General features: G+C 36.1%; 3 protein-coding genes across 4 annotated transcripts; 2 read left to right on the top strand and 1 right to left on the bottom strand.

Annotated features, from left to right (window-relative positions):
- The first annotated feature begins 499 nt into the window (after nucleotides 1-499).
- Nucleotides 500-4,704, top strand: LOC148843022 (putative glycosyltransferase At5g20260). Of its 2 annotated transcripts, none has more exons than XM_088956991.1 (4): nucleotides 500-979; nucleotides 1,098-1,249; nucleotides 2,028-2,382; nucleotides 3,743-4,704. In XM_088956991.1, exons 1-4 carry the CDS (start codon nucleotides 704-706, stop codon nucleotides 4,412-4,414), a joined length of 1,455 nt encoding a protein of 484 aa, XP_088813117.1. In that variant the 5' UTR covers nucleotides 500-703; the 3' UTR covers nucleotides 4,415-4,704. The 2 variants fall into 2 exon arrangements, with proteins under 2 accessions (XP_088813117.1, XP_088813118.1); XM_088956992.1 differs by having other exon boundaries at nucleotides 569-979; nucleotides 1,101-1,249.
- An 8,028-nt stretch (nucleotides 4,705-12,732) lies between these two features.
- On the top strand, nucleotides 12,733-15,119 carry LOC148843021 (putative glycosyltransferase At5g25310). Its single transcript, XM_088959225.1, has 4 exons — nucleotides 12,733-13,220; nucleotides 13,354-13,517; nucleotides 13,825-14,176; nucleotides 14,260-15,119. Exons 1-4 carry the CDS (start codon nucleotides 12,975-12,977, stop codon nucleotides 14,944-14,946), a joined length of 1,449 nt encoding a protein of 482 aa, XP_088815351.1. The 5' UTR covers nucleotides 12,733-12,974; the 3' UTR covers nucleotides 14,947-15,119.
- Nucleotides 15,120-19,909: 4,790 nt separating this feature from the next.
- Nucleotides 19,910-21,390, bottom strand: LOC148843020 (peroxidase N1-like). The gene is made up of 3 exons (XM_088959304.1): nucleotides 20,874-21,390; nucleotides 20,628-20,790; nucleotides 19,910-20,530 (listed from the first exon to the last, which is right to left on the bottom strand). Exons 1-3 carry the CDS (start codon nucleotides 21,258-21,260, stop codon nucleotides 20,121-20,123), a joined length of 960 nt encoding a protein of 319 aa, XP_088815430.1. The 5' UTR covers nucleotides 21,261-21,390; the 3' UTR covers nucleotides 19,910-20,120.
- Between the last annotated feature and the right edge of the window lie 6,026 nt (nucleotides 21,391-27,416).

The following is a 27,416-nucleotide window of genomic DNA, read 5'->3' as shown; positions in this document are numbered from 1 at the left end:
AATAGTGTAAAATGCTAGCTTTGATTGGCTCGCTTTGCACCCCCTATTAATAACCTTTCTAAAGCACAGATTGTTCTCAAGGTATTGATGAACCAATTGTTCTCAAGGTGTTGAGAGAAACATGTGAAAGTTATTATATTAGAAGAATTAAATCAAAGGGTAATTTGGGGTTTTAGAAATGTTTAACAAAATATTCCATTGAATTAACGGACGGAATACTAACAGCCGGGGGAAAAGTGCTGGAACCCAGAAGTTTAGGGGTCATTGTTGAAGAAAAAAGTTCGTGGTCCATTGATTAAGACAAGTTCACTAGTCATTAATCCCAAACCGTTGGATCAATTAACCCGGTTTCCATTTTTATCCTAATTAGCCTTGATTATTACTTTTCTGTTACTTATAACGTACTGAAATCTGGAGTCCACAAAATCCGTTCTAATGCCTGAGCTGAGGTTGAGATTGACTAACCATTGACATCATCTTTGAAGACCAAGCTTTCTATATTCAGAAAAGGAAGGAGTTGGCAATACGTGGGCTTAATACTCTGAGACTTCATCTACGGTCTGTACACCAACCCAATAATCAGTCCTCAGAGAATCCCATGTTTCTGATCTTTCAATTAATATAAGCTATATAAGGAACGCCGTGAATGGAGGGAGGAAGAACAAGGAAGGAACCAAACAAAGAAACAACATAGCAGAAAGCCATGGCAGCCTGCAGTTGTCCTATGCCTTTCTTGCTCTTCCCTGCTCTCCTTCTTCTCCTTCTCTACTTTTCTCCGCTTAATCAGCAGAACCTCACCACCCTTTTCAGTTCATACATTAACCCTTTTAATCACAGCAAGATCAACCCTCATGTGCAGCAAGTATCTCCAGCGCCGGTGCCAGCTCCGGCCATGAATCTGATGCAAGAATTCTCTACTGGGTCTCCCGTGCCATCCTTCGAATTTAGTCCTACTACTGTGACTGACACTCGCATTAAAGTGAGTCAGTTCAAGCTTGTTTAATTCAAAATCTTTTCTTTCTTTCTTTCTGATTTTTTCTTTTTCAATCTCGGTTTTTATTCTATTTGCTTTTCTTGTTCCTTTCAATTATGTGCAGAAGAAGGGTAGCTTGGACAAGATTGAAGAAGGCCTCGCAAGAGCTCGGGCGGCAATTCTCCAGGCTGTCCGTTCACATAACTGCACAACTCTCACAGAAGATGAATTCATCCCCAGAGGATCCATATACAGAAACCCATTTGCGTTTCACCAGTTAAGATGAAGAAAACTGTGCTTAGTTATTTATTTCCATTTGAAATCTTCGCCATTTTTCTTCACTTTCTCTCTGCAAATCAGAAAGTAGAATGTAGATCATTCTGGTTTACAGATTATCTTGCTCGTTGCATGTTTCCCCACTGAATACAACCGATTGACAAAAAGGGTTTACAGGAATTAGCTTGCCAATCAATGCCATGATCCCGGAATTGGATGGTTCCGATTGACTGGAATTATCATTGATTTAAACAACTGTTACAAATCAGGAAATCACATTGATGGAACAGTGAACCGGCCAATATTAACGAGCCTTACTTTTTTTATATGCTTCCACTTCTACTAAATAAGTTATTACTCTCTCTCTCTCTCTTCACATTTAATTTCTTCTGTGTATAGAAACTTGTTCTCTGTACTTTTGGTGTCACAGTCTTGCACTGTTACTGCACATAGCCTTAATTAGGGTTCACATAAACTATTATATCTTTACCATTTTTGAATTACTGAGAAGACCTTCGAATGGTCCCCATTAGGGTTCATAAGGACATAAGGAGGTGAAGTCAATGATCTAGTTCACACAAACCATTGGTCTACTAGACTACAATCCTCCTAGTGTCATGGGGATTACAATTTACAGTAAGCAAGATCCAGTATTGCTGGGTCAAGCTTGTAACAAAACCCACTTGAAATAGCCCCATTCCATGGCCCATTAAGAAGACCCACCAAATCCAGTATATTTGGTCTACTAATTGTGAGTTTGTCTCTTCAATTTGTGCAGGAGCCACATTGAGATGGAGAAGAGATTCAAGGTGTGGGTGTACAAGGAAGGAGAGCCTCCACTTGTCCACGATGGGCCTTTAAACAACATCTACTCCACTGAGGGGCAATTTATTGATGAAATGGACAATGGCCATAGCCCATTTCTGGCCCGCCACCCTGACGAGGCCCACGCATTCTTCCTCCCGCTCAGTGTGGTTAACGTCGTCCGGTTCATCTACAAGCCCGTCACCTCCTACGCCAGGGACCGGCTGCAACACGTGGTCGAAGACTACATCGGAGTTATATCCAGCAAGTACCCATACTGGAACAGAAGCCAAGGGGCTGACCATTTCATGGTCTCCTGTCACGATTGGGTACGTTTAATTTGCATATCTTCATCCACCCATCAACATTTTTCAACCCATCGGACGGTTATGATGCCTTCACCATCCATCAATTAATGGGTCCAATTTGTTTATGCTTAGGCAGTGTTTGGCTTGATATCCAGCAAGTACCCATACTGGAACAGAAGCCAAGGGGCTGACCATTTCATGGTCTCCTGTCACGATTGGGTACGTTTAATTTGCATATCTTCATCCACCCATCAACATTTTTCAACCCATCGGACGGTTATGATGCCTTCACCATCCATCAATTAATGGGTCCAATTTGTTTATGCTTAGGCAGTGTTTGGCTTGATAGCAAATAAGAGATGAAAAGAAAGTTGAAGGAATTTTGTTAGGGAAGTTTACAAAATTTTGTCAAACTAATTTCCCTCAACTTTTTTGTTTCTCTCTTATTTTTTAGGGTTTAACTATGATATCATAAAAATGGTAGCCTATTTATTAAAATTCACAGGGTGATTGGATTGGTCAAAACTCTCTACTGATATCATATCTTTTCGGCACCATAGATTCCCTTATTTTTTTATTCAAACTTAACATACCCTTGAAAGTTGTCTTAATTAAGAGTAATAAACAATTATTTTATAATCAAATATTAAATTGTGGCTGATAAAAGATAAGTGTGACTTTGGTAGTGGGATTATCTTCCCTAAAAGAATCTTTAGATCTTGAGGTTTATATTAATTAAGTTGATGTTTCAAGAAAAAACTGTATATTAAATATATTTTTTTAGTTTTATTTTGTCTAAGATCAAGACAATTATTTTATTGGTTGTCTCACCAAAGACAACAACTTTAAGACTAGAGAGAGTTCACAGTAAAATAACAATTTCTACATTTCGGGAAGGGCATTGTACAGAAAAGTTCAAAGCATGCTCAATGTGAATCCATATTATACACATAAATGTATGGATGTCTCAGTGCATGTGCATGCATGTAATATGGATGTATGTATCTGCATATGCATGCCAAATTGCATGTTTGTGTATATTTATGGGTTCTAGTGCCAGCCAGCTTAAGCATAGAAAAGAGACAACAGGTTTAATTCAGCCACATGAAGAGTTGACAATGCAGCTATCTTTCCATTAATCAAGGCTATAGCCTATGCCATACATATGAATTGAGTTAATAGAAAGATTAGATTAGATATTAATATAATTCCCAATTAGTTCAGATCTCAAGTTCACGATCTGAACCCATGAACCAGTTTTTCTTGGTGATCGTAACAAATATTAGAATACTTTTTCTTTACATTTTCTTTATGCAAGCTAACAGCAGTACCTATTGTCTTGATTTACTCATAAACACTCTTCCTCCATGTGTGGTTTCAGGCACCAGACGTCTCCGACGCCAACCCTGAGCTCTTCAAACACTTCATCAGAGTTCTCTGCAACGCCAACATCACAGAAGGATTCCGGCCGGGCATCGACGCCTCCTTGCCGGAGATAAACACACCTTTCGGAACCCTTGGCCAACCCAACTTCGGCCAGGCCCCCCACAAGCGGACGCTGCTCGCCTTCTTCGCCGGAGGGGCACATGGCTACATAAGGAGGGTGCTGCTGCAGCAATGGAAGGACAAGGATAAAGATGTCCAGGTCCATGAGTATCTCCCAAAGGGCATGAACTATACCAAACTAATGGGCCAGAGCAAGTTTTGCTTGTGCCCCAGCGGGTACGAGGTGGCAAGTCCCAGAATTGTCGAGGCCATCTATGCAGGATGCGTCCCAGCCATAATTTCCGACAACTACTGGCTGCCGTTCAGCGACGTACTGGACTGGAGTCAGTTTTCGGTGCAGATTCCGGTGGAGAAGATACCGGAGATAAAGACGATATTGCAGGGGATTTCTCAAGACAAGTATCTGAAAATGCAGAAGAAGGTCAGGAGAGTTCAAAGGCATTTCGTGCTTAATCGGCCAGCACAGCGGTTCGACGTTATCCACATGATTCTTCACTCGGTGTGGCTCAGAAGGCTAAACCTCAGGCTGCCATTGATGGTTTCTTGATTACCAGGTGTACCAAAACCTCTATAGATGAGAATATAATTTGTATAGAAACACTATTTACGTGTCTAACGAAGCGCGAAAGAGAGAGGGAGAATTCTCTGTAATCGGGTTGATTCAAATTAAAAGTAATGTAATGCAATGATTAATGACTAGAAGCCAGCCATATTAGGTGTGTCAATTGGATCGGATTTTGTCCAATCCGGTCCGCTTAAATATGAATCCATTACAGATGGATTAGGTCCAATTCAATCCGATGAATACTTTTTTTTAGATTATTTTGGACATGTTTGGACCATCCAATCTGTTTAAATTGATTTTAAATTATATTTATTTTAAAACATTCAATATAAATCCATTGCGGATTAAATCTGAACAGATCCACTTCAATATGTCTTATTGATCCACTCAATCCATCCAAATCGATCCAAACATCTAATTTTAGGGCATTGATTTCGAAAGCATCTAGCATTATGGTGGGCTCATTTCTTTAACAAAATCTTATGGCCCGGGCCCACCTGCACACCCTTGTGTGCATATCCAAGCATTCAAAGTTCAAAGGGATTTAAATGCAAATCACATAGATCTTCCATGTAGCAGCAAATTTGCAATAGAGTTGAGGCCCAAAAGGACCCCACATGCTCTGTCAGTGGGGCCTTTATACGAGTTGATATGGTTGATATCAGCTGCGACCACTGTCGCAGGATCCAATGAAGCATGAATAAATGAAATTATCCGGTCTCAAAGGACCAAAACTGTGTAGATAGGCAGGTATGTTTTGTTTATACGGGTTAAGATTCGAGTTCGACCATGATATGAAAAAGATATGATATTTAAAAAATAATTGACCAATAAATTAGAATTATAAATATAATAACGAATCAGGTGTTTTTATCAAAATTCATGAATGGGTTTTAATTGGTCAAAACTTTTTTCATATCATATCTTTTTCGTATCATACATTTTCCCAATTCTAAAATAAGGTGGGCCATACGTCTGTTGCTGTGGACTTAGGGCTGTAAAGAATAGAATTGAATTTAGTTAGATCTAAATTTGTTTTGTTTATATTCGAATTCAAATCGGGCTGCAAACGGATCAAATGATTTATTTATATTCAAATTCGAATTGGATTGTATCAATGGGATATCTAGTGGATTCAAATTGAAATCAAATTATAATAAGGTTAAATTGTATGGATGAGTTAGATTAATAATAATTAAAATATTATACTTATTAATAAAATAAATTAAAGATGACTTTAATATTATATTTTATAAATAAAGTGAATTAAAAATTACAACACCGGATAGAGGTAAATACATATTCAATCTAATTATAAACAGATTAAATTCGTACCATGCTTAATAGCATTGGGATCCAAATTTGAATTTGGACACCTTGATACCGTTTGCAACCCTACCCATCTATGGAGCCTGTGTCCTGAGGACCAAGACGCTCCTGAAGCGGAAATCCATGCACTCACAAGAGATATGGAAAATAGACATGGGAAGAAAGTGGAGATTCAAACTCCCAAGACCAAGGTAAAGTTTCTTAGCCAACCGAGGGGTGGTTTAGTTGGTATGTTAGTTGGTTCGCTCCAGCATAGATACATTCAACTCCTACAACCACAGATTTTGGGGAGGGTATTATTAGTGGTGTGTATCACCAAATATCAGAAAAAAAAAAGGTAAAGTTCTTCGGGTATTCCCTGTAAGTCCAACTAGTCTTTCTCAAATTGTTTGAAAAAACAGGCAGATCTAGACCAAGATAAGAGTGCAAGGCTTGATCGTATCATTCGGAACCCCCACCCCTCCATTATGCAAAATAAAGGCCATTAGTCTCCATTTGGAAGGAGTACAAATACAAATGTGTAGAACGCAATACCTTATATTTTGTATTATTTTATATAGATTTATACTATATATTTGTATTTGTACCCCTTCCAAATTAAGCCTTAGGGTTTTGACCACTTTCAAGGTTAGGCAGGCCTAAGATCAACCCCATGACCAACTTTGGAAAAAAAAAAAAGTTATATGGTCTATTTAGGGGACATTTTTTCCCTCTATTTCTCCCAAGAAGTATTTGTTTCAGCGCAAAAAACACGTTGTTATTTTTTGCAGAAGGGAACACAGGAACCCTCACTATGGAAATATAAACTAGACACAAGGGCAACAAACAAGCTTGAGAAAATCAGTGATATTATATTTCAGAATCAAGATGATTCTTAGGTCCCATTTGTTATTTGGTGTAGCAGCAATAGGGGTTGGGAATCAGAATTGGAATCATAAGTAGGGTGTCAGAGTATTGGACTCAATCCTGGACTATGTATCAAGCCCAGCCCTAGGAGGAACAAAATGCAAAGCAACTGGATTTACTTGCTTCCCTTCTATTAATCTCAAGAGTCTCATATACTTGCATTTATTTTATAAGTTACCCACCATCAGGCCCATATTGAGGTCTAACTCATAATTATAATTAGATCTTCAATCTTTGAGCCAAATCTGTTGGCTCGGATTTTTGGGCTCCATTATGGGCTTTCTCCAGTATAATTGGCCCTTAAGGGTATCCTCAAGTCTGAGACTGCCAGACCTTTTTTGGAGTCGGCTTGGTCTACCACGCAATATTTTGAAAATCAAGAATACTTTGCATCTCTATATAGGGACTGTAAACAGATCGGCTAAATTCAAGGATTAAAATATTGATACAATATGCCATGTATCGTATCGATATCCGTATACAACTGGCATTGTATCGTGCCAATTGTGTGTATCAATACACAGATACGCACACAACTCTTATATTAAAAAATGTGACTAACATGATACAAACCCTAGCTTAATTAAATAGACACTAAGCATTATGCGTCTTAAGCCACTAATCCATCCTTTAATTTGTGATAATAAGTGAAATAAAATAAATTTTATTAACTTGATCATAAACATGTAGTCTAAAGAAATTCCATATTAAATATTAATATGTTCAACAATTTCAACTTAAAATTAAATAGAATAATATTAAAAATAATATTTATAATTATAAATATAATAAAAATTCTACTGATTTTATATTTATATCAAAAATTGATTTTCTACTCTTAATAAATTAATACAAATAAAAATATTAATAATAGAATAATTATTTTAGTACTTAAAATCCATACATTTGTACATGTATGTATGTATGTATGTATGTATGTATGTGTGTGTGTGTGTCTATACATACATACACACACACACACACACACACACACACACACACACACACACACACACACACACACATATATATATATATATTATCAATTAAATTTGTACATATTTATTATTTGTAAAAATTAAAAAAATTTTACTAAATATTCAAGCATACAATATTATATTAGATCTATCAAATACACGAATTTAAATTTATATAAAAATGACTTTTTATTTTAGAAATTTTATTGAAATAAAAATGTTAATAATGGAATAACTATTTCAGTAATTAAAAATTATGAATTTGTGCGAGATATGTATTTTAAAAATTTTAATATATAGATATGAAAAATTTTAAGTTAAGATTATATATTTTATTAATAAAATTTATTATTTACAAAAAAGAAATATATTGTTTACCAAAATATAAAATAATTGATATAGTAATTAAAATATAATAATTGCATATGTTTTGTTTCTTGTACTTAAATAGAATATAACATAATAATGGTTTTATGTATGTGTTAATTTGTAAAAATCTATATAGTATGAATCTTGGACTCTTGATTGATGGATTATCAACAAAATTGTATGATATCTATGCATCCCATTATATTAATTGTAATATATTTCTTCATATATACCATTAAAATATACATTCCGTATGCATTTATACCTTATTTGTGGTTATTTTGACCTTAAAGTTAGTGTAATTGATGTATTAATGAAATTTATATGTATTTTTCTAACGTATCCATGTAGTTTCATATATTTCATTCGTATTCATGCATTTTTTAAACGTATTTGTATCTGTATCCAAGTTGTCCAATTCGATACCCGATACTGATACTTTGATCCTTGTCTAAATTCGACCTTATAAAAAATCCATCAGGTTCTCTAACCCCAAATTTGAATTAGGTTTGAATCATATTTTGGATATCCCATAAGGATCCGATTCAGATCAGATAGGGGTGATTTAAATTTAATTCAATTTTAAAATGATTCCTAATTTGCGATCTAGTCTAATTCAGAAATCCGACATAGGGTAACTGAATTCAATAAAATCGGACAAATCATGATCTGGTCCATTTTCACCCCTAATCCTCTAGATGATGCGTATCACCTTCTTTCCCAGCATCCCGAAGAGCTGGAGTTTTCAATGATCCTACAAGATTACAAAGAGTAGGAAAAGAATTTTCCATTCCGTCATCCATTCTTAACAGATTACAAAGACGAGAGAAGGAATGGGTAAGAAAAGATGTTGATGGGATAATGAAAGATTGAGAGAGAGAAAGAGAGATCAACCAAGACTGGTGTTTTACTTACAATCTTCCCAATGGTTTATGGTGTTTGAACAGTTGAGCCACCAATGACTCCAGCCAGTGGTTCAACCATAAGGGCGGTCTGATCATTTTACACAATCTCTAGATGATCCTACCCAACTTCATAAAATGTCGCATGTCAGCTATTCCAGATATTGTCTATTGATAGATAATATTCATGCCAAAATGACAAAAGATTCATATTGAGGAGACCCACTCTTACTAGATTCCACTTTGAAGATTAACTGGAAAGGAGATCACCTTAAATTCTTATATAAAAGATTAGTGGTACCCGTGCAATGCACGGGAAAAAGACGTTAGGGCTTATAGGGCTTAAAAATTATTGCTCTTTAGGGTTATAAAAATTATGAATAAGGGTGGAAATTTTCCCATCCCCGTTAGTTACTCGATGTCCCCAACCAAGCAGGGACAGGAGTGAAGTCCACACCCCACCCCAAGGTCCCCAACCCTAATTATATATATGTATGTATTATGTTAAATATATTATATTATTTATGATATGTATCAAAATAGTATTTGCATTTTAACTTTTTCCTCTATTTTAAATAAATATTTTTTTAAATCAAACTTTTAATTAAAAAATGCAAGGATTTGGATCCCCGATGGGGAACCCATCTCCATTGGGGACCAAGGTGGAGGCTAAAATTTTTCCTCAACATTGATCGAGCTTGGGGATGGGTATTAATTTAAAACTTGGGGTCAGAGACAAGGAGTATGATCCCCGCCTCAAATCCATTCAATTCAATTCCTATAGGGGGGGGGGGGGGGGTCATCCCCCGAACCCATAAATATAATTCCAATAATCATGGAAATTATAAATGTAGTATCCAATAATTATGGAAATTATTAATTTTATGGTTTAACTTTCACTAAATTAAACTACCAAAATCAGTAATAGTTAGTAATTAATGTACCAAAATCACTCATTGTTGCTCAAAAATTATAGTAAATATCAAAATTACAGAAATTGTAAAAAATAAATTGATATTTATTTCAATTAATTTTCCACTAAAGCATTATTGAAAAATTTTAGTTATTATTTGATAATATCATTAAATATTAATAAATTGACCAAAATTATTGAAAATGTAAAACAAAATTTATATTTATTTGAATAAATTTTCCAATGAAAAGTACTCATGATTTTTAATTATTAAATTGGTATTTATTAATATTTTAATTAACTGTTCATTTTATCAGTAATTATTTATTTCAATAATTAATTTTCAAAACTTTCTGAAATTAAATTTCCAATATCAGTAACTTTCAGAAAATAATTATCAGTAATTAAATTCTCAAATTACCAATATTACAAAAAATTATGAAATGAATTTAATTACCAAAATTAATTTAACTAATTAATAAGATAAATTTTAACTAATTTAATAATTACCAAAATTAACTATTTTGATAATTACCAAAATTGTTATGTAAAAATTATCAAAACATTTACAAATATTTAAATGTAGTGATTGTTAATAAATAATAATAGTTTAAAAATAAATACATTTTTTTCTGAATTGGTAATTAATAATTAATAATAATTTATAGAAAGTTATACAGTAATTTTCAATAAATTACAATGATTCGATTAATTATTTAATGCTAACAGTAATTTCCAATTCATTTTTAGTTAATTAATCTACCAAACTTTAATGAATAATAATCCGGTTATTTAGTAATTTGTATAGCAATTAATTATAGACGTTTTGGGAATCGGGTGTTAGATGGGTAACGGTCGGATCTGGTTTGGATCTGAGCCTCTATATCATCTTCTTAATCTGTCAATATTGTGCAACCGTATCACAGGAACTGAATCAAGATGATTGAAAACGATCCTCATACTAATGGGGTGACCCAAATCATGGAATCCCAGTTGCAAGTCATCGTCAGCACAAAATATTCATTAATCCGACCTAATAGCAATGTAATACGAAAATTTCAGTATTATAAATTTATAACTAATTTGATAGGCTTTTGAAAAAGAGTAACAGATTGGATTTCGATAGGCCATTCCAAAAAAAAAAAAAGTTCGGGTTGCAACATAACCATTTACATCGTCTTCTCTACCCAATAAATAACCATCATAGAACAACTTCTAGCATTCATAGTAAAAAAGAAAAAAAATAATAAAGAGGATGAAAATATACCTCTTTCTAATCTTAAGAACTCCGTAGATGTATTTTGAAGGATGAGAGAACTGCTAGCATGTTTCCCAAAAAAAACAAATCATTGTCTATTGAGAAGTGAAAATAGAGCAAAAAAAGATGAATAGAGAGGTGGATAAAAGAATACATGTTCCAAACATCGAGAGAAAGAAGAAATCCCCTAGAGGCTATAAGTATTTTGAATGATCACAGAACTACTGGCACGCTTCCCAAAATTTAGAACCAAACCATGATTCGATATACATTGCCGTGACAAAAAAACAGAGCATTAGGAAGTGAAAAATCTCCATTTTGTTTAGATGGTTAATCAGATAAAACTGATGTAGCACGATTTGGTCACTCCCTACTAGAAGGTAGTTAAGATGTTTGACTGCTATGTGGCTAAGTTGAATTGCAAGGGAGAAAGATCAGAGGTCTCGGGGTACTTTACCTCGTGTGGGTACTCCGGTGCTTAAATTAGGGTAGGAGATTGTGGAGAATTAATTGCTTTGAAAGTAATAGCAAGTGAGAGTTAAATCCCGTGCTCCATTGGAGTGCGGTGTAATCCCAAGGAGATTGCAGACAACTAACTCATTTCTAGAAGGAGGCTACGTGGCACCTAGGCAGGTCAATGAGTGTGGCGAGCTGCTCGGGCCCTAGTCTAATCTAAATGACCTGAGGTGCCCTAGGTGAGTTAGTGCTAAGGTGTCCGGAGATGCTGAGATGTCACCAAGTCAATGGGCCACTCCACGGACAAATTATCCCTCATCAAAAACCTTGGAAGATGAGCAACTTTGGGAGATGGTTCGTCACTCTAAATGAAGTTTGCCCACTCCAGTGACGCCAAAATACAGAAAAAAAAAAAATCACTGGTTTGAATAGATGGGCAATTTAGAATTAGCTCAAGATCCCCTTTCCACGTACAGCTTGGCTAAATCCTACTGAACAAAATCAGTTGCTTGACTCTCTCTACATAGATGGAATACAAATGGAAAAACAGAGGGGCGATTTAGAATTAACTCCAAGATCACCTTTCCATCTACTTGATCTCATTGCCATTTACTTTAAGTTTTGAAATTCAAAGTTATATTCAAGTAGGGAAAAGGAGAAAGTCAAGGACAATACAGGATGAGGGTAATGGAGCATAAATAGACGACGATGAAGAAAAGTTAGTTATATTCGAATCCCATCTTTTTTTAAACTAAGCTCTCACTAGTCTGATATGCTCAGATGGTTTGAAGAAAAACTGATCAATCAAGTTGATTTTTGGCCTTTACTCCTATCCTAGATGCATGCATGGGATCCATCCGATAGTACATGGGGCCTTAATCTTCTAAATGTCTGCCACGTGGTAAGTTATGTGGACCCCAGAACTAACGAATATATTATTCTAATGAGCGAAACAAACAACACCTTTAAAAGAAGCTAAACAAAACCAAACTTTTAACACCAAACTCTATATTCCTACAGTTTAGCTGAAGTGTAGGAACCCTGAACCCAACAACTCACCAACTATTTGTCACTAAAATGCTTCTAATCAAGCTCTACTTCTTTTAATAGGGATAGTTTTGTAATTTCAATAACGGGTAAACCTTTTTCCCGCAATGAGCATTAAAGCACGCTGCCTGGTGCAGTGCAGTGGTGCCCTTTTCGTAGTTCTGAATTCTTCTCACTGTCTTCCTCTCGTACGCCGCCTGCCTTTCTCTCATCGCCCTGAACATTCTCTTTGTAAGAAGTCAACAGAAGTACAGAACCAGAGAGAAGAAGGAACGAATCACTGACACCAAAGGAAAGAATTTCTAGCTTTTTTCTTCCTTTTCTCTTCTTTTTTTTTAATTTCTACTGATACTGATACACAAATGAGGAGGATAGACAATTAGACATGGAGGTCTCTCGTTGGGTGTTCCTTGTTCTCAGTCAGCTATTGATCCTCTCACTGGTGAAAGCTTTCAGGAGTCCCGGCCATGCCATCTCCTCCTTGTTCTTCTCCAATCCAAAATTGGAAGAACCAGTTTGGAAGGCAAAGCTGCAGACCCATTTCCCAACTTCTTCGCAACTCCAAGCTGTTGTCTCTGCAGCCAACTCCGTTGCTCCATTCATGCAACATTCAAGAACCATAGCAGTCATCGTAAGTCTCTCTCTCTCTCTCTCTCTCTCTCTCTCTCTCTCTCTCTCTCTCTCTCTCTCTCTCTCTCTCTCTATATATATATATATAGTTGTTTTTCTTTATCTGTTTGTTGGTATGTATTTTTCTGCTATAGCTGAAAAAAGCCAAGACACCGAACAAGGCTGCACAGCTCGAAGAAGGACTTGCACGAGCTAGAGCTGCAATCCGAAAAGCCGCTTCAACCCGAAACGTTTCACGTGCCATCGACGCCGATATCCCGAAAGGCGATATATATCGTAATCCTAGCGAGTTTTATCAGTAAGTGTAGACGTCAAAGGTTCAAAAGCAAGAAAGAAAGGAAGAAAGTAGTGATTCATTTAAAAGCTCTCAGAGCTTGTCTTCTAAGTCACCACCCCCACCACTCCACTGTCACTTTTTCTGTTTCTTAAAGGATTCTTCTCTCCAACGCTATCTAGGAGTGCTCTGTGCACTCAATTCACAGCACACCCATAGCTCCTTTTCCACAGCACAAAAGCTGCTTCTTATCATTCATGGCTACAGCTCTCCAAATGATGACAAGAATACCCACCTTTAACGAGAAACTCTCTGTGTTGATCTTGATCAGGAGCTATGTAGAGATGGAGAAGAGATTCAAGGTGTACGTATACCAAGATGGGGACCCACCCATGGTTCATGAGGGACCATGCAAGGACATCTACACCATTGAGGGCAGGTTCATAGAGGAGATGGAGTTTGGGATGAATGGGTTCAGGACCAGAGATGCGCAACGTGCGCACGTTTACTTCTTGCCCTTCAGTGTAACCAGGATGGTGGCTTACCTCTATCAGCCTCTTTCCTATGATATCTCTCCTCTCCAACGGTTTGTCTCTGGTTACGTAAGATCAATCGCGTCCAAATACCCTTTCTGGAATAGGACTCAAGGCGCTGATCACTTCATGCTCTCTTGCCATGATTGGGTAAGTTTCTTCTGCACCAGATTCTGCTAACGTGAGCAGGTGGGAGCATGCATGTTAACATTCATTAATGGCTTTCTGAACAGGGTCCTCATGCCTCCAGAGGCAACCCATTCCTCTATAGCACATCCATACGAGTCCTCTGCAATGCCAACACCTCCGAAGGTTTCGTCCCTCGAAAAGACGTCAGCCTCCCGGAGATCAACCTCTACGACGGCAACATTTCGCCCAAACTCCTCTCACCACCCTCGGACGATGCACCACGGCCATATCTGGCATTCTTCTCCGGCGGCCTCCACGGTCCAATTCGACCCATACTCCTCCAACACTGGAAGGGTCAAGACACAGACATCCGCGTCTACGAATATCTACCAAAAGAGCTCGACTACTACTCTTTCATGCTCCAGTCTAAGTTCTGCTTGTGCCCGAGTGGATACGAAGTTGCCAGCCCAAGAATCGTCGAGGCCATCTACGCCGAGTGTGTGCCTGTAATTCTATCGAACAATTACGTCTTACCGTTCAGCGATGTTCTACGGTGGGAAGCTTTTTCGGTTAGTGTCCGAGTGTCGGATATCCCAAGGTTGAAGAAGGTGTTGAGAGGAGTTTCAGAGGATGAATACAGGAAGTTGAAGGCTGGAGTGAGGGCAGTCAGGAGGCATTTCGTGTTGAACCAGCCAGCGAAGAGGTTCGATGTGTTTCATATGATATTGCACTCTATATGGCTCAGGAGACTCGACATAAAGCTTGCTGCAAATAGATCGATGCATGATTAATTGATATGTCTCTGTAAGCGTTTTGTAGCTGAGAAGATAGTGAAATTAGAGGAAATAAACAGCAATTCTTTAATTTTATATGTGAATGGTCTGTTCTTATCAATATTATTAGCAGCCTGAACTATAAATTGAAGCCTGCAATGGTTTATTATTATTCGTTGACATTGAAACTACACGGTTGATGTTGGTCTAGATGGGTTCTGATTCCTGAACATGAACATATATATATGTTCATGTTCAACACAACACACCAACTCAAAAGGATTCAAGAGATTCATGAATTTTTACATTAACTCTGGCCCAATCTCAGTTGAAACTCCCAAAATTCCAAATTTATTGGAATTGATCTCGTTGTGGAGCGGAAATGTGAACTCCACTTGTATCCTAATTCTCTGTTTTGCCTCCTTTCTATCCCAACTTCTTTCTGTAAACCAATAAACACAATGCGTCTGTTTCCCTCCTCTACGTGTTAACCATGCATGCTCCCATCGATTCGATATGTTTTAAGTTTTTTTATTTTATTTTATTTCCTTACATTCTCCTGTAAAAATTCACACCAATACTACTTGAATGTGTTGCCTTGTTTCTGCTGTCCAACTGAATGAATTCTAGAAACCATAGCCGCGACAAAATGATGAATATGAGCAGAAATAATGAATTCATATGGTTCAAGCAGCCGCTGGGTTATAAAAGAAGACATTCTCAGTTGGTTAGACAAGGAAGATGAGATGGTAGACGTGCTAAAGTTGCTTTGGATAGAATGATATGCTTTGAGACTTTTCTTCTTCAAACATTATTAAATGTCTTGATTTCTTGAACTGTGAAGATTTGATGATCTCAGATTCTCAGTTAATTATCTCGAGTCTATCAAACATACACCTTAAAATCTTCTTACCCATTCTCATTGATCACTTGATAAGTTGAAACTCCATCTTCTCTTCTTCCTTCTCCCTCACTCGATTCATTAAAATCCGGTTGCTGGTATACATCATAATCTGGACGTGAGGTCAGAAATAGGGGTAATCATGGGCCTGGCTGGGCTTACACCTATGATATGGGTTGAAGCCTGCGACTAGGCCCAGCCCAGCCAAAACACTAGCCATGAAATGTATGCCCAGACCAGGTCTATACGGCCTCAGGTCGGGCCAGGTTGTGCTTTTAGGCCTAAGCCACTAATTCAATTTTATAAGATATATATAATATTTTATATTATATGATATAATATAAGATATAATTTATATTATAAAACATTATACATAATATATATATATATATATATATTAATGTGTTAGTTTTTAATATTTATATAAATAATGTAATAAATATAATACAAAACATTAATATAAGTATATATCAATATATAAATAATATATTACGGGGCCAGGTCGGATTTCCAACCTAGGCTAAGAATGACCACCCCTACTTTGAAGACTGTAAAATATCTAAATTCATTTATCTTACATTCAAATATTTTTGGAACTGTATCCTTAGAGGTTAGTTATTATCCTATAACTAAAGAACGACCCATACTAACTATAGCGCAACAATATCAATATATTATTTTGTGTTTGAGAATTATTATTTATATTATATTATATATAATTTGAGTTTTTTATTTCAAGATAAATTAAATCAGATTCAATTTGTCATTTAGAACCTATTTCATTTATAAAAATGGATTTTACATCTTTTTAAGTGGTATTTTTTGATAGGTAGATATATGTGTGAAGAAGTTAATACTTTCTTTTGAATGTGGAGTTAACTATTCTCACATTCCTAATAAGAGTGGGTAGGCAAATGTCTAAATAAGAAAGTTTTTGAATTTGAGAGTGGGTAGACTTTGTTTGAAAGTAGGAGTAATCCACTTCTTAGATGTTTCTTCTTAAAAAAATAAAATGTCACTTATTTGAAGTATGTAGCTCAATACTTGTTCTTATTTTTAAGGTCCTATTTGGTTCGTTGGAATAAGGGTATGGAATCAGAATTGGAATGGGCTATTCCGATTCCAACTGTTTGGTTGGGCAGAAAAAAAAATCCCATTCTCATTATTGCTGGAATGGCCATTCCTTTCCTTGCTCCTCCCTTGAGAATGAAATTCCATTCCAACTGACTCTCATTCCTATCTGAATCAAACAGATTATGGGAATGAACCATTCCGATTCCAAATCTAGAGGATTTTGATTCCGGTTCCATATCCAATTGGAAACCAAACTCTGTTAAGCGATTGTTGTAACTACTTATGAAACCTTGATATAATTTTGATTACGCTTATAACTCAGTGCAATGTTTTTTTTTTTTTACTTTTTCCCCCTATCTCTTCATTTGCATACTGCATATTCTCATTTTCCCTCACACTTGTAAATTTTAGACAAAGAAGAGTCATTTTCATGTATAAGTTCATTCTCATGCGGTTGAGAATTTTGCATTGCAAATTGCCTCGTAAGTAGAGGATATAGGGGCGAAATCGGAAAAGAAAGAGCTGCCTCCCCTACTGGCATATAATAATTTTGTCCCTCTTGACAAGCTATGTTTAACTATGCTGCAACCTGTAAACATTTTATGACAAGTTTGCCCCATCACGAGTACCTGACTTTTGTAAAATAAATCATATCTATGTAAGCTTGTTAATCACATTATATATCTAATTTAAGGTTGCATAGGGACCAGACTGTGGCTTTTTTAGAATGGTCCACTCCTGTCTGAGAACAAAACCGTGTAGTCAGCCTTAAAGCTGCCATCAGTCGGGTTGTTTAGTGAATAGTCTGAAAAATCAATAAAATCATTCAAGAGGCAGTTTGGTTGGGGACCCCTTAAGATTGTTGGATTTTGACCAATTCAACTCTTCGTTTTTTGGATTTTATATTTATAATATATTATATTATAAACACTATAAATATATATTTATATATAATAATAAATAATATATGCTATATATTAAAAATATATATAATATACATAAAAGTATATAGCTGTTGGTTTAGTTAACCTTATTTTAGGTTTATTTTCTTGGTTAAGTTCAGTTTTTCGCTTTTTCCCCTCAAACCCCACTTTGTAAAGAGGTTTACTTTCTATATGTTGAAAAGCCTTAAAAGATTATAGTTAAAGAAATCTTGGGGTTGGGCTATGATAACTGGGCCCATTAAATTATTTGGGCTTCTAAAATTGGCATGTATCACATGCTTGGTGGATGATCATGGCCCATCATTGATGGGTGCTATCATAGAGATTCAACTGGGTCTAAATTTTAGAATCACTTATGAATAGTTTTTTTTTTTTCATGATGTGATTATACAAGTATACAACTCATATAAACAGTATAGAGAGTATTTTTCGGACAGTGCGCTTACCCATCAAAATACACACCTCTTTTTGAGATATTGCATCTTTATTTTTCAACTGTACATGATCAATTCAATGTGGTAATTGGTTAAATCATCTAATAAGAATCTTATTAGTTAGTTTATGGCTCAGTTTGAAAGGAGTACAAAAGCAAATATCTAGAGTGTAAAACCTTATATTTTGTATATATGTACATTGTACATATTTGCATTTATACAAATGATTTGTGTAAATTTCGATTATTTTTGTTTTAAATTTTATCTTATTTTGCTTGTTTGCAGTTTGGTTGAAGCAAAAACAAAACCTGAGACAAAGTAAGGTAAAAGTTGAAGCAAAAGCGGGCCAGAATTTGTATTCTCACGCATTTGTACTTGGTAAATGAAGTTGCATTCTTATCATAGGTGCTTAGCCCACCGGGCTAGATTGCCCCTAGCCTAATGTGTAGGATTTATATGATAGGAGTTAGTGTGGTGTATCCTAATTGGTAGAGGTGTAAATTGGATTGGATTTTGTCCTATTCAATCCAGTCCAATGTGAGTACATTACAAATGACCAGGTTCGATCCAATGAATATTTTTTACCATTTTGGACTGGTCAAATTCACTGTCTAGACCGTCCAATCTGCTCAAATTTGTTTTAATTTAGATCAATTCTAACCCAAACCTGGTCCATTGACATCTATATTCTTATCTTCTACTGATGGACCAAATATTGGATCAATCCAACCCAATCAAATATAAATTCATTATGGATGGACCGAGTTCAATCCAATCCAATAAATATTTTGAATTGAACCGTTAAGTCTGAACTAGTCCAATTCAATATATCTTATTGATTGGTCTGTCCATCTGCTCAAATTGATTTTGGTTTGGACGGATCCAATCCAAAACCAGTCCAAGGACACCCCTACTAATTGGCCCATCAAAGTCGGTACAGTGCAGATGTGGCAAAAAATTTGACTGTCTAAATTCATCAGCCTAGGCTGTCAAAAGGGCTCTTCCTATATAATCGTGATGCATTAATTCACAGACTCCAAGTAGTATCGGTGCCATGGATGTATTGTATTGGGAAAACTTTAGCCGTTGGGAGCCAACAGCCTATACCGTTGGGACAATTTCTGAGAATGTCACGTTACCATAAGAATGAATAAATTAGTAATTGCATATTAGTTTATTTTTACTAAAAACCAAAGTATAGACGTAAATAGATGAACTGCTCAGAACGTGCCCAACCCAAAAACTGTGTGAACAGCCTATGCTGTTGAGCCCCAACAGCCAAAGTTAACCCATTGTATTGCAAATAGAATTAACGCGCCACACAACAGAACAGCCCAGGCTGTCGAACATGGACAGACAGTTTTTTATTGTCGCCTATCGTGCCTAATACAAGTCCAATACAATCAATCTATCCAAAAAAAATATTCCAATACAATCAGTCTAGTATCACATGAATGAATGGTCTGGATCGGCAAGCATAAGTTTTGTTAGGTTGAAGTGTAATTTTATTTGTATTAATACGAATGCATGGGAGTGCAAATGAAAAAAAAAATGATTTAATTTTGCTTTGCATTTTACTTTATTATACTCAGGAGTCGGGTGTTATTTGACACAAAAATAAATCAGAATTTGCACCAAATCATTTCCAGTACAATGATTTTTTTTTTTTCAATTATTTAACAACAGTACATTTTAGCATCAAATAAAACAGTTCTTGTGGATTCCAATAAGGTTATATATCCTAAATCCTAACAGTAAACAGTCAATAGCTTCCTAATGAAACAATATTTCTCAAATCTTATGGACTCAGAGTTGAGAGTCCCAAAACTAAAATCTCCATTAGTTGACAGCAGAACACACTCGCCTAATCTCTCCCTCAGTGCCCGTCTTAACACCAATGTTACTCATCTTCACCATTGATCGCCCGAACTGCGTGTAAAATCCTCCGGCGTTCCCAACTGAGAAGCCCAGTACATAAGCTCTCGTCGAAGCATCCGTCCACAGCTTCTGGTCGGACTCAAGTATACCCCGACCATTCCTCAAGTTGGTAAAGTAGGAATTATCAAACCTGTTGGGACTACCGGTATCCAGTGCAATACGCCTGCTATTGTCACCATTGACGGGACAGAGAGCCTGCAACTGAGGAAGGAAGGTGGGATTGATGGTTGGGTCAGAGCCCCCAGTTGCAGTGAAGTTATTCAGTCTATACGAGAAGAACTGGCAAGCTGAAGTTCCGATGGTGTGTCCACCTGGCAATCAAGAACATCGTTTAGCTATATATATGTAATTAGAAAGGTGAACAGAACTAGAGAGTGATTGACAGAACTATATTATCGTAATGCTTACCGACGAGGGCGACGAGATCTTGAGTGTTGAGCCACTTGGCAGCGAACTTTCGTTTTTGTTCATCGACAGAGTCATTGAATCTCGGTAGATTACTTGTATCAGAACCCAAGGAAACCCGTCCATCTCTACGCCCAGTTGAAACCTGCCAATTGGGTCCATTTGTCTGCAACAGATGATCAAGAAATATCATCATCTCTCTTTCTCACTCTCAGGCAGATGAACATGGATTAAGTATTAAGTAATTACCAGAACGACTGAGTCTCGTGCAGCGAGTGCAAGAATATCAGCACAGGAGACAACGCCAGGGCAAGCGGCTTCGAGCTGGGTCTTAGCATCGTCAATGACTTCATATCCTCTTAATAAACGGTTGGGTCCTGCTGTTTTCTCTGTGGAAGACCCGTCGATGAGGATGGAAGCATCACAGCCTCGAACAAAGCAGTCACGGAAGTGCATTCTGAGCAACCCAGGAGCAATGGCAGGAGTAGAGCGAAAATGGGATTCAACTGTGGAACGCACAATGGATTCAGCTTGTGGGCATGAAGTAGAGTAGAACCCAACCTGGGTGCCTCGGCCCTGAGCAGATGTGGCCAAGGCAAGCAACAGTAGAAGAACTGTAAGAGTGTAGGTCTCCATTGAATGAAGTAATATTATATGGAATTATGGATGGATGAATACAAAAGAAAGAGCAAAAGTTAGAGAAGTATTGATAATTTGAGCAAATGGCTAACAGCTGGAAGGGTTGAGGGGATGTGGGCAGATGGATGCTGGAACACAGAGGGATGAAGTATATTTATAGGGACGGGTTGACATGGGAGCTAGATAAGGCTGAAAAAGTAGGCAAAGATGGCGCTGAGTTCTACTTCTACAGAGGATAGAAGAAATTAATGAGAACAGAGACTGACTGATGAGAGACACCTTCAACGAAGAAGACAATCCAATTGGGTGGAAGTGGATCGAGCAACTAAGCTGAAATGTATTGACTTGATTCTTGAATCTTGTTGATAGAATGAATAGATTTTGGTGCACTTAATCAGAGATCAGGCCTTTGAACTTATCTACTCGTACGTCTCAGTCCTCCGACTGCATGTCCCACTTGCTTTATTTCAAACTTGTATTTTGTTGAAGACGAAGACCAGTTCTAGGCTTCTAGCTAACATAAGCGGCCATTAATGGAGGCATTAATGGTATATGACCAGTTCTAGACTTCACAAATTACTCTCGGGTTGGAAATTCTGGTTTCAACTCGGCTGACTCGTGGAGTGAAGATTTATGGCCAAAATGGTCCAAATCACACAGAGTTTTCACATGTATGTTCTTCTTGTTAACGATACTATTTATAATTAATATGTTGGAAACTTACACTTTTAGACAATTTGAACCCCACTATTTCCTATTAGGTTTTTGATAATTTAGCTGAAACTTTGCTATTTTTTTATCCAATAGCTAAAATGAAAATTTTTAAATATTGGTATTTTGGGGCAAATATTAATAAATTTTTTTTAACTTTATCATACTATTATATTTATATTAGTTGTTTTTAGGGCTTTTTACAAAAAAAAATAATAAAATTTGATAAATTGACAAAATCAGACTCAGATATGTTTAGAAAAAAAAATGTAAAAACTGAAAAAATCCATCTTGGGACCAAATTGCCCCTGATTAAAAGCCGCATCCGTTACTTCTCTCCTACACTCTCCCTCATCAAATCACTCCTCACACTGTTTCTCAGAGCACTTTCCAGTTTCTTCTCAAAGTTTTCAAACTTCCCTTCGTTAACGCCGATGATAGCCCTGTGGAAACATTAACAGAGTCTTGTGGCCCACCCTTCTTTATCCGTAGCTCTATATAGCTTCAGATCTACTAAGCTATGTGTTCCTTATCCGATTTCTCATAATGGGGATTTCTCTCCATTTTTTGTATTAATGCTTGCTAAAGAAATCTTCTCAGTAAGATTCCTGAGTAGTAGAATATTGAAGAATGAGAAGACGAAGAAAAGTAAAACAAGAGAGGGCAATTTAGTCCAAAAGGTGTATTTTTAATTTGTTCCGCTCACAGTTTTTGCTATTTATTTATTTCTAAACATATCTGATTTTGTCAACTCCTCGAACTTATTTAAATTTTTAGTAAAAAGCCTTTATTTTTATTAATTAATTTGAATATATATAATATCTGAGTCTCGTGCAAAATAAATAACTGAGATCCCGAAACTTTAGAAAACATTCTGAAATTTTGACTGAAGCCAATAATACACTAAAGTTTTCCTCAACTGGTATAACCCAATCAATTTTTTATGAAAAATCACTAGATTTTGTAACAATGAATGCTACTCTCTCTATCCCTCTCTGCATATATATAGATGCAACTTGAACTGGCCTAAGGCTGAATCCAACCTGAAAAATATGAACCCAATTTAAGTTAATTTGGGTTGGATTAGGGTCAGGTTGAGCATTCAACCCTATCGCTGATGGAAGAAGAATGTAGAAGAAAAATAATAATAATTTATTAACTTTTGGATAATTTAAGAAAAGAAAATTTTCAGTAATAGGTTATAATTATTTGATTTTTGGGAGTAATTGATTTGATAGGTTCATTTAACGGAGGAAAAAAAAAGTACCAAATGGGCTTAGGATTTCAAAGCAAGAGGGTCAAAGGAATCATAAAATTTCAACCATCTGTTGATCTGAGTTTATTATGGTCATTGAATGAAAAGGATGTGGAGTAAGCTCAAGTTGGAAAATGAATGGGAGTCGGTCAACAATTAATCAACGAAGATGGATGCATGGATAAATGCAATTATGCAAATAAGACATGTTCAACACATCATTTTGTGAAGAAAGGAATAACATGATTTCTTTTTTTTTTTGTTTGGGGTGTTGACGGGTTGGGTTGGGTCGGTTTATTGGGGTTTTCCTAACCGACCTGACCTGGTCGGGTTACCTGAGGTGGAAATCGAAACCGATCCACTGATAGGCCAAACCGATCAGGTCAGTTTGAATTGGGTTGGGTCGATTTCGGTTTTGCTCCTGTACAAAAGGACACCTAATTGAATTCTAATTGTAATTGCCTAATGAGTTGCCTATTTGGTGTAAAAGATTATATAAAGTTAGAAACTATGATAAATTGTCTATTCTAATTGTAATTGCCTAATGGGCATTCTAGTTCTAGTAGAAGACAAGTTATAGTTAAGTAGGAAACTACTCAAACTAGGAACTACCGAACTAGTAGAAGACTAGTTTGGTTCGGATCGGGTTGGTTTCAGTTTTCACACAAGAAAACCGAAACCAACCCGATATAACAGTTTATATATTTTTCCAACCCGAAACCGACCAATACTGATGAAAACCCGGTCGACTCGGGATGAATCGGTCCGGATTGGTTGGGTTGGACATTCTTATGAACAGTCTTAGTTTCTAGGAGAAATTAAATGAATTGAAACTTTCAAATTGAACTTTTGTTATGAACCATCTTGGAGTTAACACGATCCACAAACATATGTTCATCTTGGTCGGCTTTCTCTAAAGTCTCGGTCCAGTTTGACTCTAAGTGGGATGGGTTTCGGGATTCTACAATCGGTACCGGTATGGGTTGTTGGGGTGTTGATTGGACTGGATTTTGGTCCAGTCCGATTCAATCCGAATGTGAGTCCATTACAAATGGACCAGCTCTAATTCAATTCAATGAATAATTTGGATTATTATGGATCAGTCCAATTTAATGTTTGGACCGTTCAATTTGTTCAAATTCATTTTAATTTAGATTGGTTTCAACTCAAACCCAGTCCATTAACACCTATATTCTTATCTTATATCAATGGATCGGAGATTGGCTTAATCCAACCAAATCCAATATAAATTTATTACGGACAGACCACGTCCAATCCAATCTAATAAATATTTTGAATTGGATTGGTCCAATCCACTATGTCTTTTTGGTCTGTCCAACCCATCCAGATAAATTGGTCCATTGACACCCTTAATGGGTAGGGTATTTTATTAGGTTAAACTCAACCCTCCCCAACCCGTATATTATTGGAAAACATATAAATTTTGTGTATTAAGTGTTGAATTTGATAATATTTTGAAATTTATGTAAGGGATGATTGATAGTTTATCTATGTTTTACATGTTTTAATTAAATAGTTGAAATTTTTGTTGTTTGTTTGTGTTATTATATATACCCTTGAATGCAAGGAGGGTTTTGTATTTTCATGTGCAGGAGGGTTTGGATTCTCAAAACCCAAACCTGCTATGGGTTTTGAGATGGGTTATGGGTTAACGTTGGGAGGTTTAGGGAGGCAGATAGGGTTTAGAATTTACAAAACCCTCCCTGAACTCACCCGATTGTCATCCCTATATGTGGGTCATCAACTTGAAAGGGATTAGAGACCTAGTTGATGTCCTTCTATTGCATTATGTGCATTGACTTTGGTCAACCAGTTGCACAATTTCATGTATTTTTCAGTTTTGACAATAATGATTGGGGATGAGTTAGGATCTGCTCCTCAAACTGACCTTACAATCACATCCCACCATGTATTAGAAACATCTCCCCATGAATAATAAATACAAGTATGGGAGATGTACCCAATGTGTGGCTAAGACTTGCTATAAGATCGGTGTAAGGAGCATATTCGGATTCATTAGTGATCTGTTATATGCATTTTCTGCTTATCATTGATGTCAGTCAAAAATGAGAAAGACAAGGATGGAAGTGATGAAGCAACGCAAAGGCATTAGAAGTGAAGTACTAAACTCTGTCTTAAAGTGCCCTAATGTGAGACTCAGCTGAGGTGATTAGAGCACTTCACTAAGGTGCCCCACAAAATTGGCATTGAAGATGAATGAATAGGTGAGTTCAAATTGGGTTTGCATACTTGCATGTTGTTGATGGTAGTGTTAGTTCTGATTTGAGTTGTAGGTTGATTTTAATGGAAATTTTTGGATGTCATTAAGGGTTATGTTCTTAGGTTATGGGCATAATGCTTTGTGGGCGGTAGATCTTGAAATTTGGATACTCATGGTTACCATGTATCTCTCTGTTATTGTATATCTTTGAGTGTTGCTCTGTTGTTTTATCTCATAGTTAACATGTTTCTCTTTGCTATGGTTACCACTTAGTGGTGTTGGTTTCTGATTTCATTAGGCTTTGGAAAAGTAAGGACAGGCCTAATGCAGATTTCTGATTTTTACTACAAATCTATAAAGATTCAAAAGGTCAAAAAACTACATTCTATGCATCCATACCTGCCCGTGAATTGGCCTCAATTCCGAGCTGACAACTATCCCAACTGTACTTTGTGGCTATGAATTCTAACCCTGGGCTGAACCGTCATTCTCCCTAATTTCTTTTGGAGATGCCGGTTATGGTGGCTTTGACTATTTATTGATGGTATTTTCAGCTTAGATTTTTGTGTATTTTTAGCCTTTTTAGATTTGATTTTGATTTTTGACTTTTCCAATGGCTGTTAGGAAGGAAGAGGCATTCGAATATAGATGATGAATGAAAAAAAAAATCAAGAAATTCCAAAAACAGTGGGAATTGAGGCATTCTAAAAACAGTTAAATAAAGTCCTAAAAGGAGGAGAAATTCATTGACCACTGAAAAATCAAGAATTCAATGGCTAAACTGTGGGGAAAAAAATACTAATTTTTTTCATACGTCCACAACGGTGAGAATGAACAAAAAACAAATCATGGGTAGGGGTGCAAATGGATGAATCATGATCCAATCCAATCCTATATAGTCGAATTTGGATCACCTGTGTTTGTATCTTCGGGTTGGATCAGAATAGGATTCAAACAGAAATTCAGAAATTGGATCGGATTTAGATCCCCCCTAATCCAATCCGAGAAGATTCGACCCAATATATGTTATATATTTATAAATATTAATATATAATACATATATATGTGTTATTTAGTTATTTATAAATATATTATTTATATTGTATTTTATAAATTTGTTATATCATTTATTTTTTATAAAAAAACATGTATATATGATGATGAAAATAATTAAAAAGTGTATTTTTGCTATTTCTTTATTTAAATTGATATATATTATTTTTCTTTTTAATAATTTATTAATTTTTAAAGAAAACAAATCAGATGGATCATATCCAAAGATTCAACTTAAGACCTATCAGATCCAGTCAGATCAAATTAGATCGAATCAGACATGAACAATGTCGAATCAAATTTGAATATATCCTAATTCAAATCCGATCCAATTTATTTGCATCCCTAATCCTAATCATGAATTCATGGGCTGACCAATAATATTAAAAATGTAATAACACAAAGCTCCATTAAGAGGTTGAAAAGTGAAACAACATAAGGATCCGAAAAGAGAAATTTCTAACTGTAATAAGCTCAATTATCACAAAGGAGGACAATCAAAGGATGACCAAAGAAATAGAGGAGGGGGAAATCTTGAAGGCACTAACCTCCATAGGGGACCTAAAAGCCCTAGGACCTAATGGATTAAATGCAAGGTTCTTAAAAAGATAATGCAATGTTATTAAGGAATCCACCATCAATATGGTGAAGACATCTTTCTATTCTAGGAAAATGACAAATGATTTGAACAAAACATTTGTGGCTCCCCCAAAAAAAGAAAAACCCTTAAACCTCAAACTAATTAATCTATGCAATGTAATTTATAAAATAATTGCCTTTGAGGTTTTACTCGATAAAGAAAAAAGAAAGGAAAAGTTGGGGTAGTAGCCTACAGGATTAACATAGAATGATAGAAAAGCATATGATGGAGTAGATTGAGATTTTCTAAAAA

The sequence above is a fragment of the Nelumbo lutea genome, chromosome 8 (assembly GCF_056320005.1).
Source record: "Nelumbo lutea isolate HS-2025 chromosome 8, American lotus-T2T, whole genome shotgun sequence".
NCBI classification, from domain to species: Eukaryota; Viridiplantae; Streptophyta; class Magnoliopsida; order Proteales; family Nelumbonaceae; genus Nelumbo; species Nelumbo lutea.
Note: the sequence above shows the minus strand (reverse complement) of the source record. Positions and strands in the feature narration are given on the sequence as shown.

What these genes read in the sequence shown, in the direction of transcription:
- LOC148843022 (XM_088956991.1), top strand. Translation starts at nt 704, where the DNA reads ATGGCAGCCTGCAGTTGTCCTATGCCTTTCTTGCTCTTCCCTGCTCTC. An exon ending in TGACTGACACTCGCATTAAA is followed by an intron (nt 980 to 1,097) that starts GTGAGTCAGTTC and finishes AATTATGTGCAG; the next exon opens with AAGAAGGGTAGCTTGGACAA. An exon ending in TGGTCTCCTGTCACGATTGG is followed by an intron (nt 2,383 to 3,742) that starts GTACGTTTAATT and finishes GTGTGGTTTCAG; the next exon opens with GCACCAGACGTCTCCGACGC.
- LOC148843020 (XM_088959304.1), bottom strand. Translation starts at nt 21,260, where the DNA reads ATGGAGACCTACACTCTTACAGTTCTTCTACTGTTGCTTGCCTTGGCC. An exon ending in CACGAGACTCAGTCGTTCTG is followed by an intron (nt 20,791 to 20,873) that starts GTAATTACTTAA and finishes CATCTGTTGCAG; the next exon opens with ACAAATGGACCCAATTGGCA. An exon ending in AGATCTCGTCGCCCTCGTCG is followed by an intron (nt 20,531 to 20,627) that starts GTAAGCATTACG and finishes CTTGATTGCCAG; the next exon opens with GTGGACACACCATCGGAACT.
- LOC148843021 (XM_088959225.1), top strand. Translation starts at nt 12,975, where the DNA reads ATGGAGGTCTCTCGTTGGGTGTTCCTTGTTCTCAGTCAGCTATTGATC. An exon ending in AATCCTAGCGAGTTTTATCA is followed by an intron (nt 13,518 to 13,824) that starts GTAAGTGTAGAC and finishes GATCTTGATCAG; the next exon opens with GAGCTATGTAGAGATGGAGA. An exon ending in TGCTCTCTTGCCATGATTGG is followed by an intron (nt 14,177 to 14,259) that starts GTAAGTTTCTTC and finishes CTTTCTGAACAG; the next exon opens with GGTCCTCATGCCTCCAGAGG.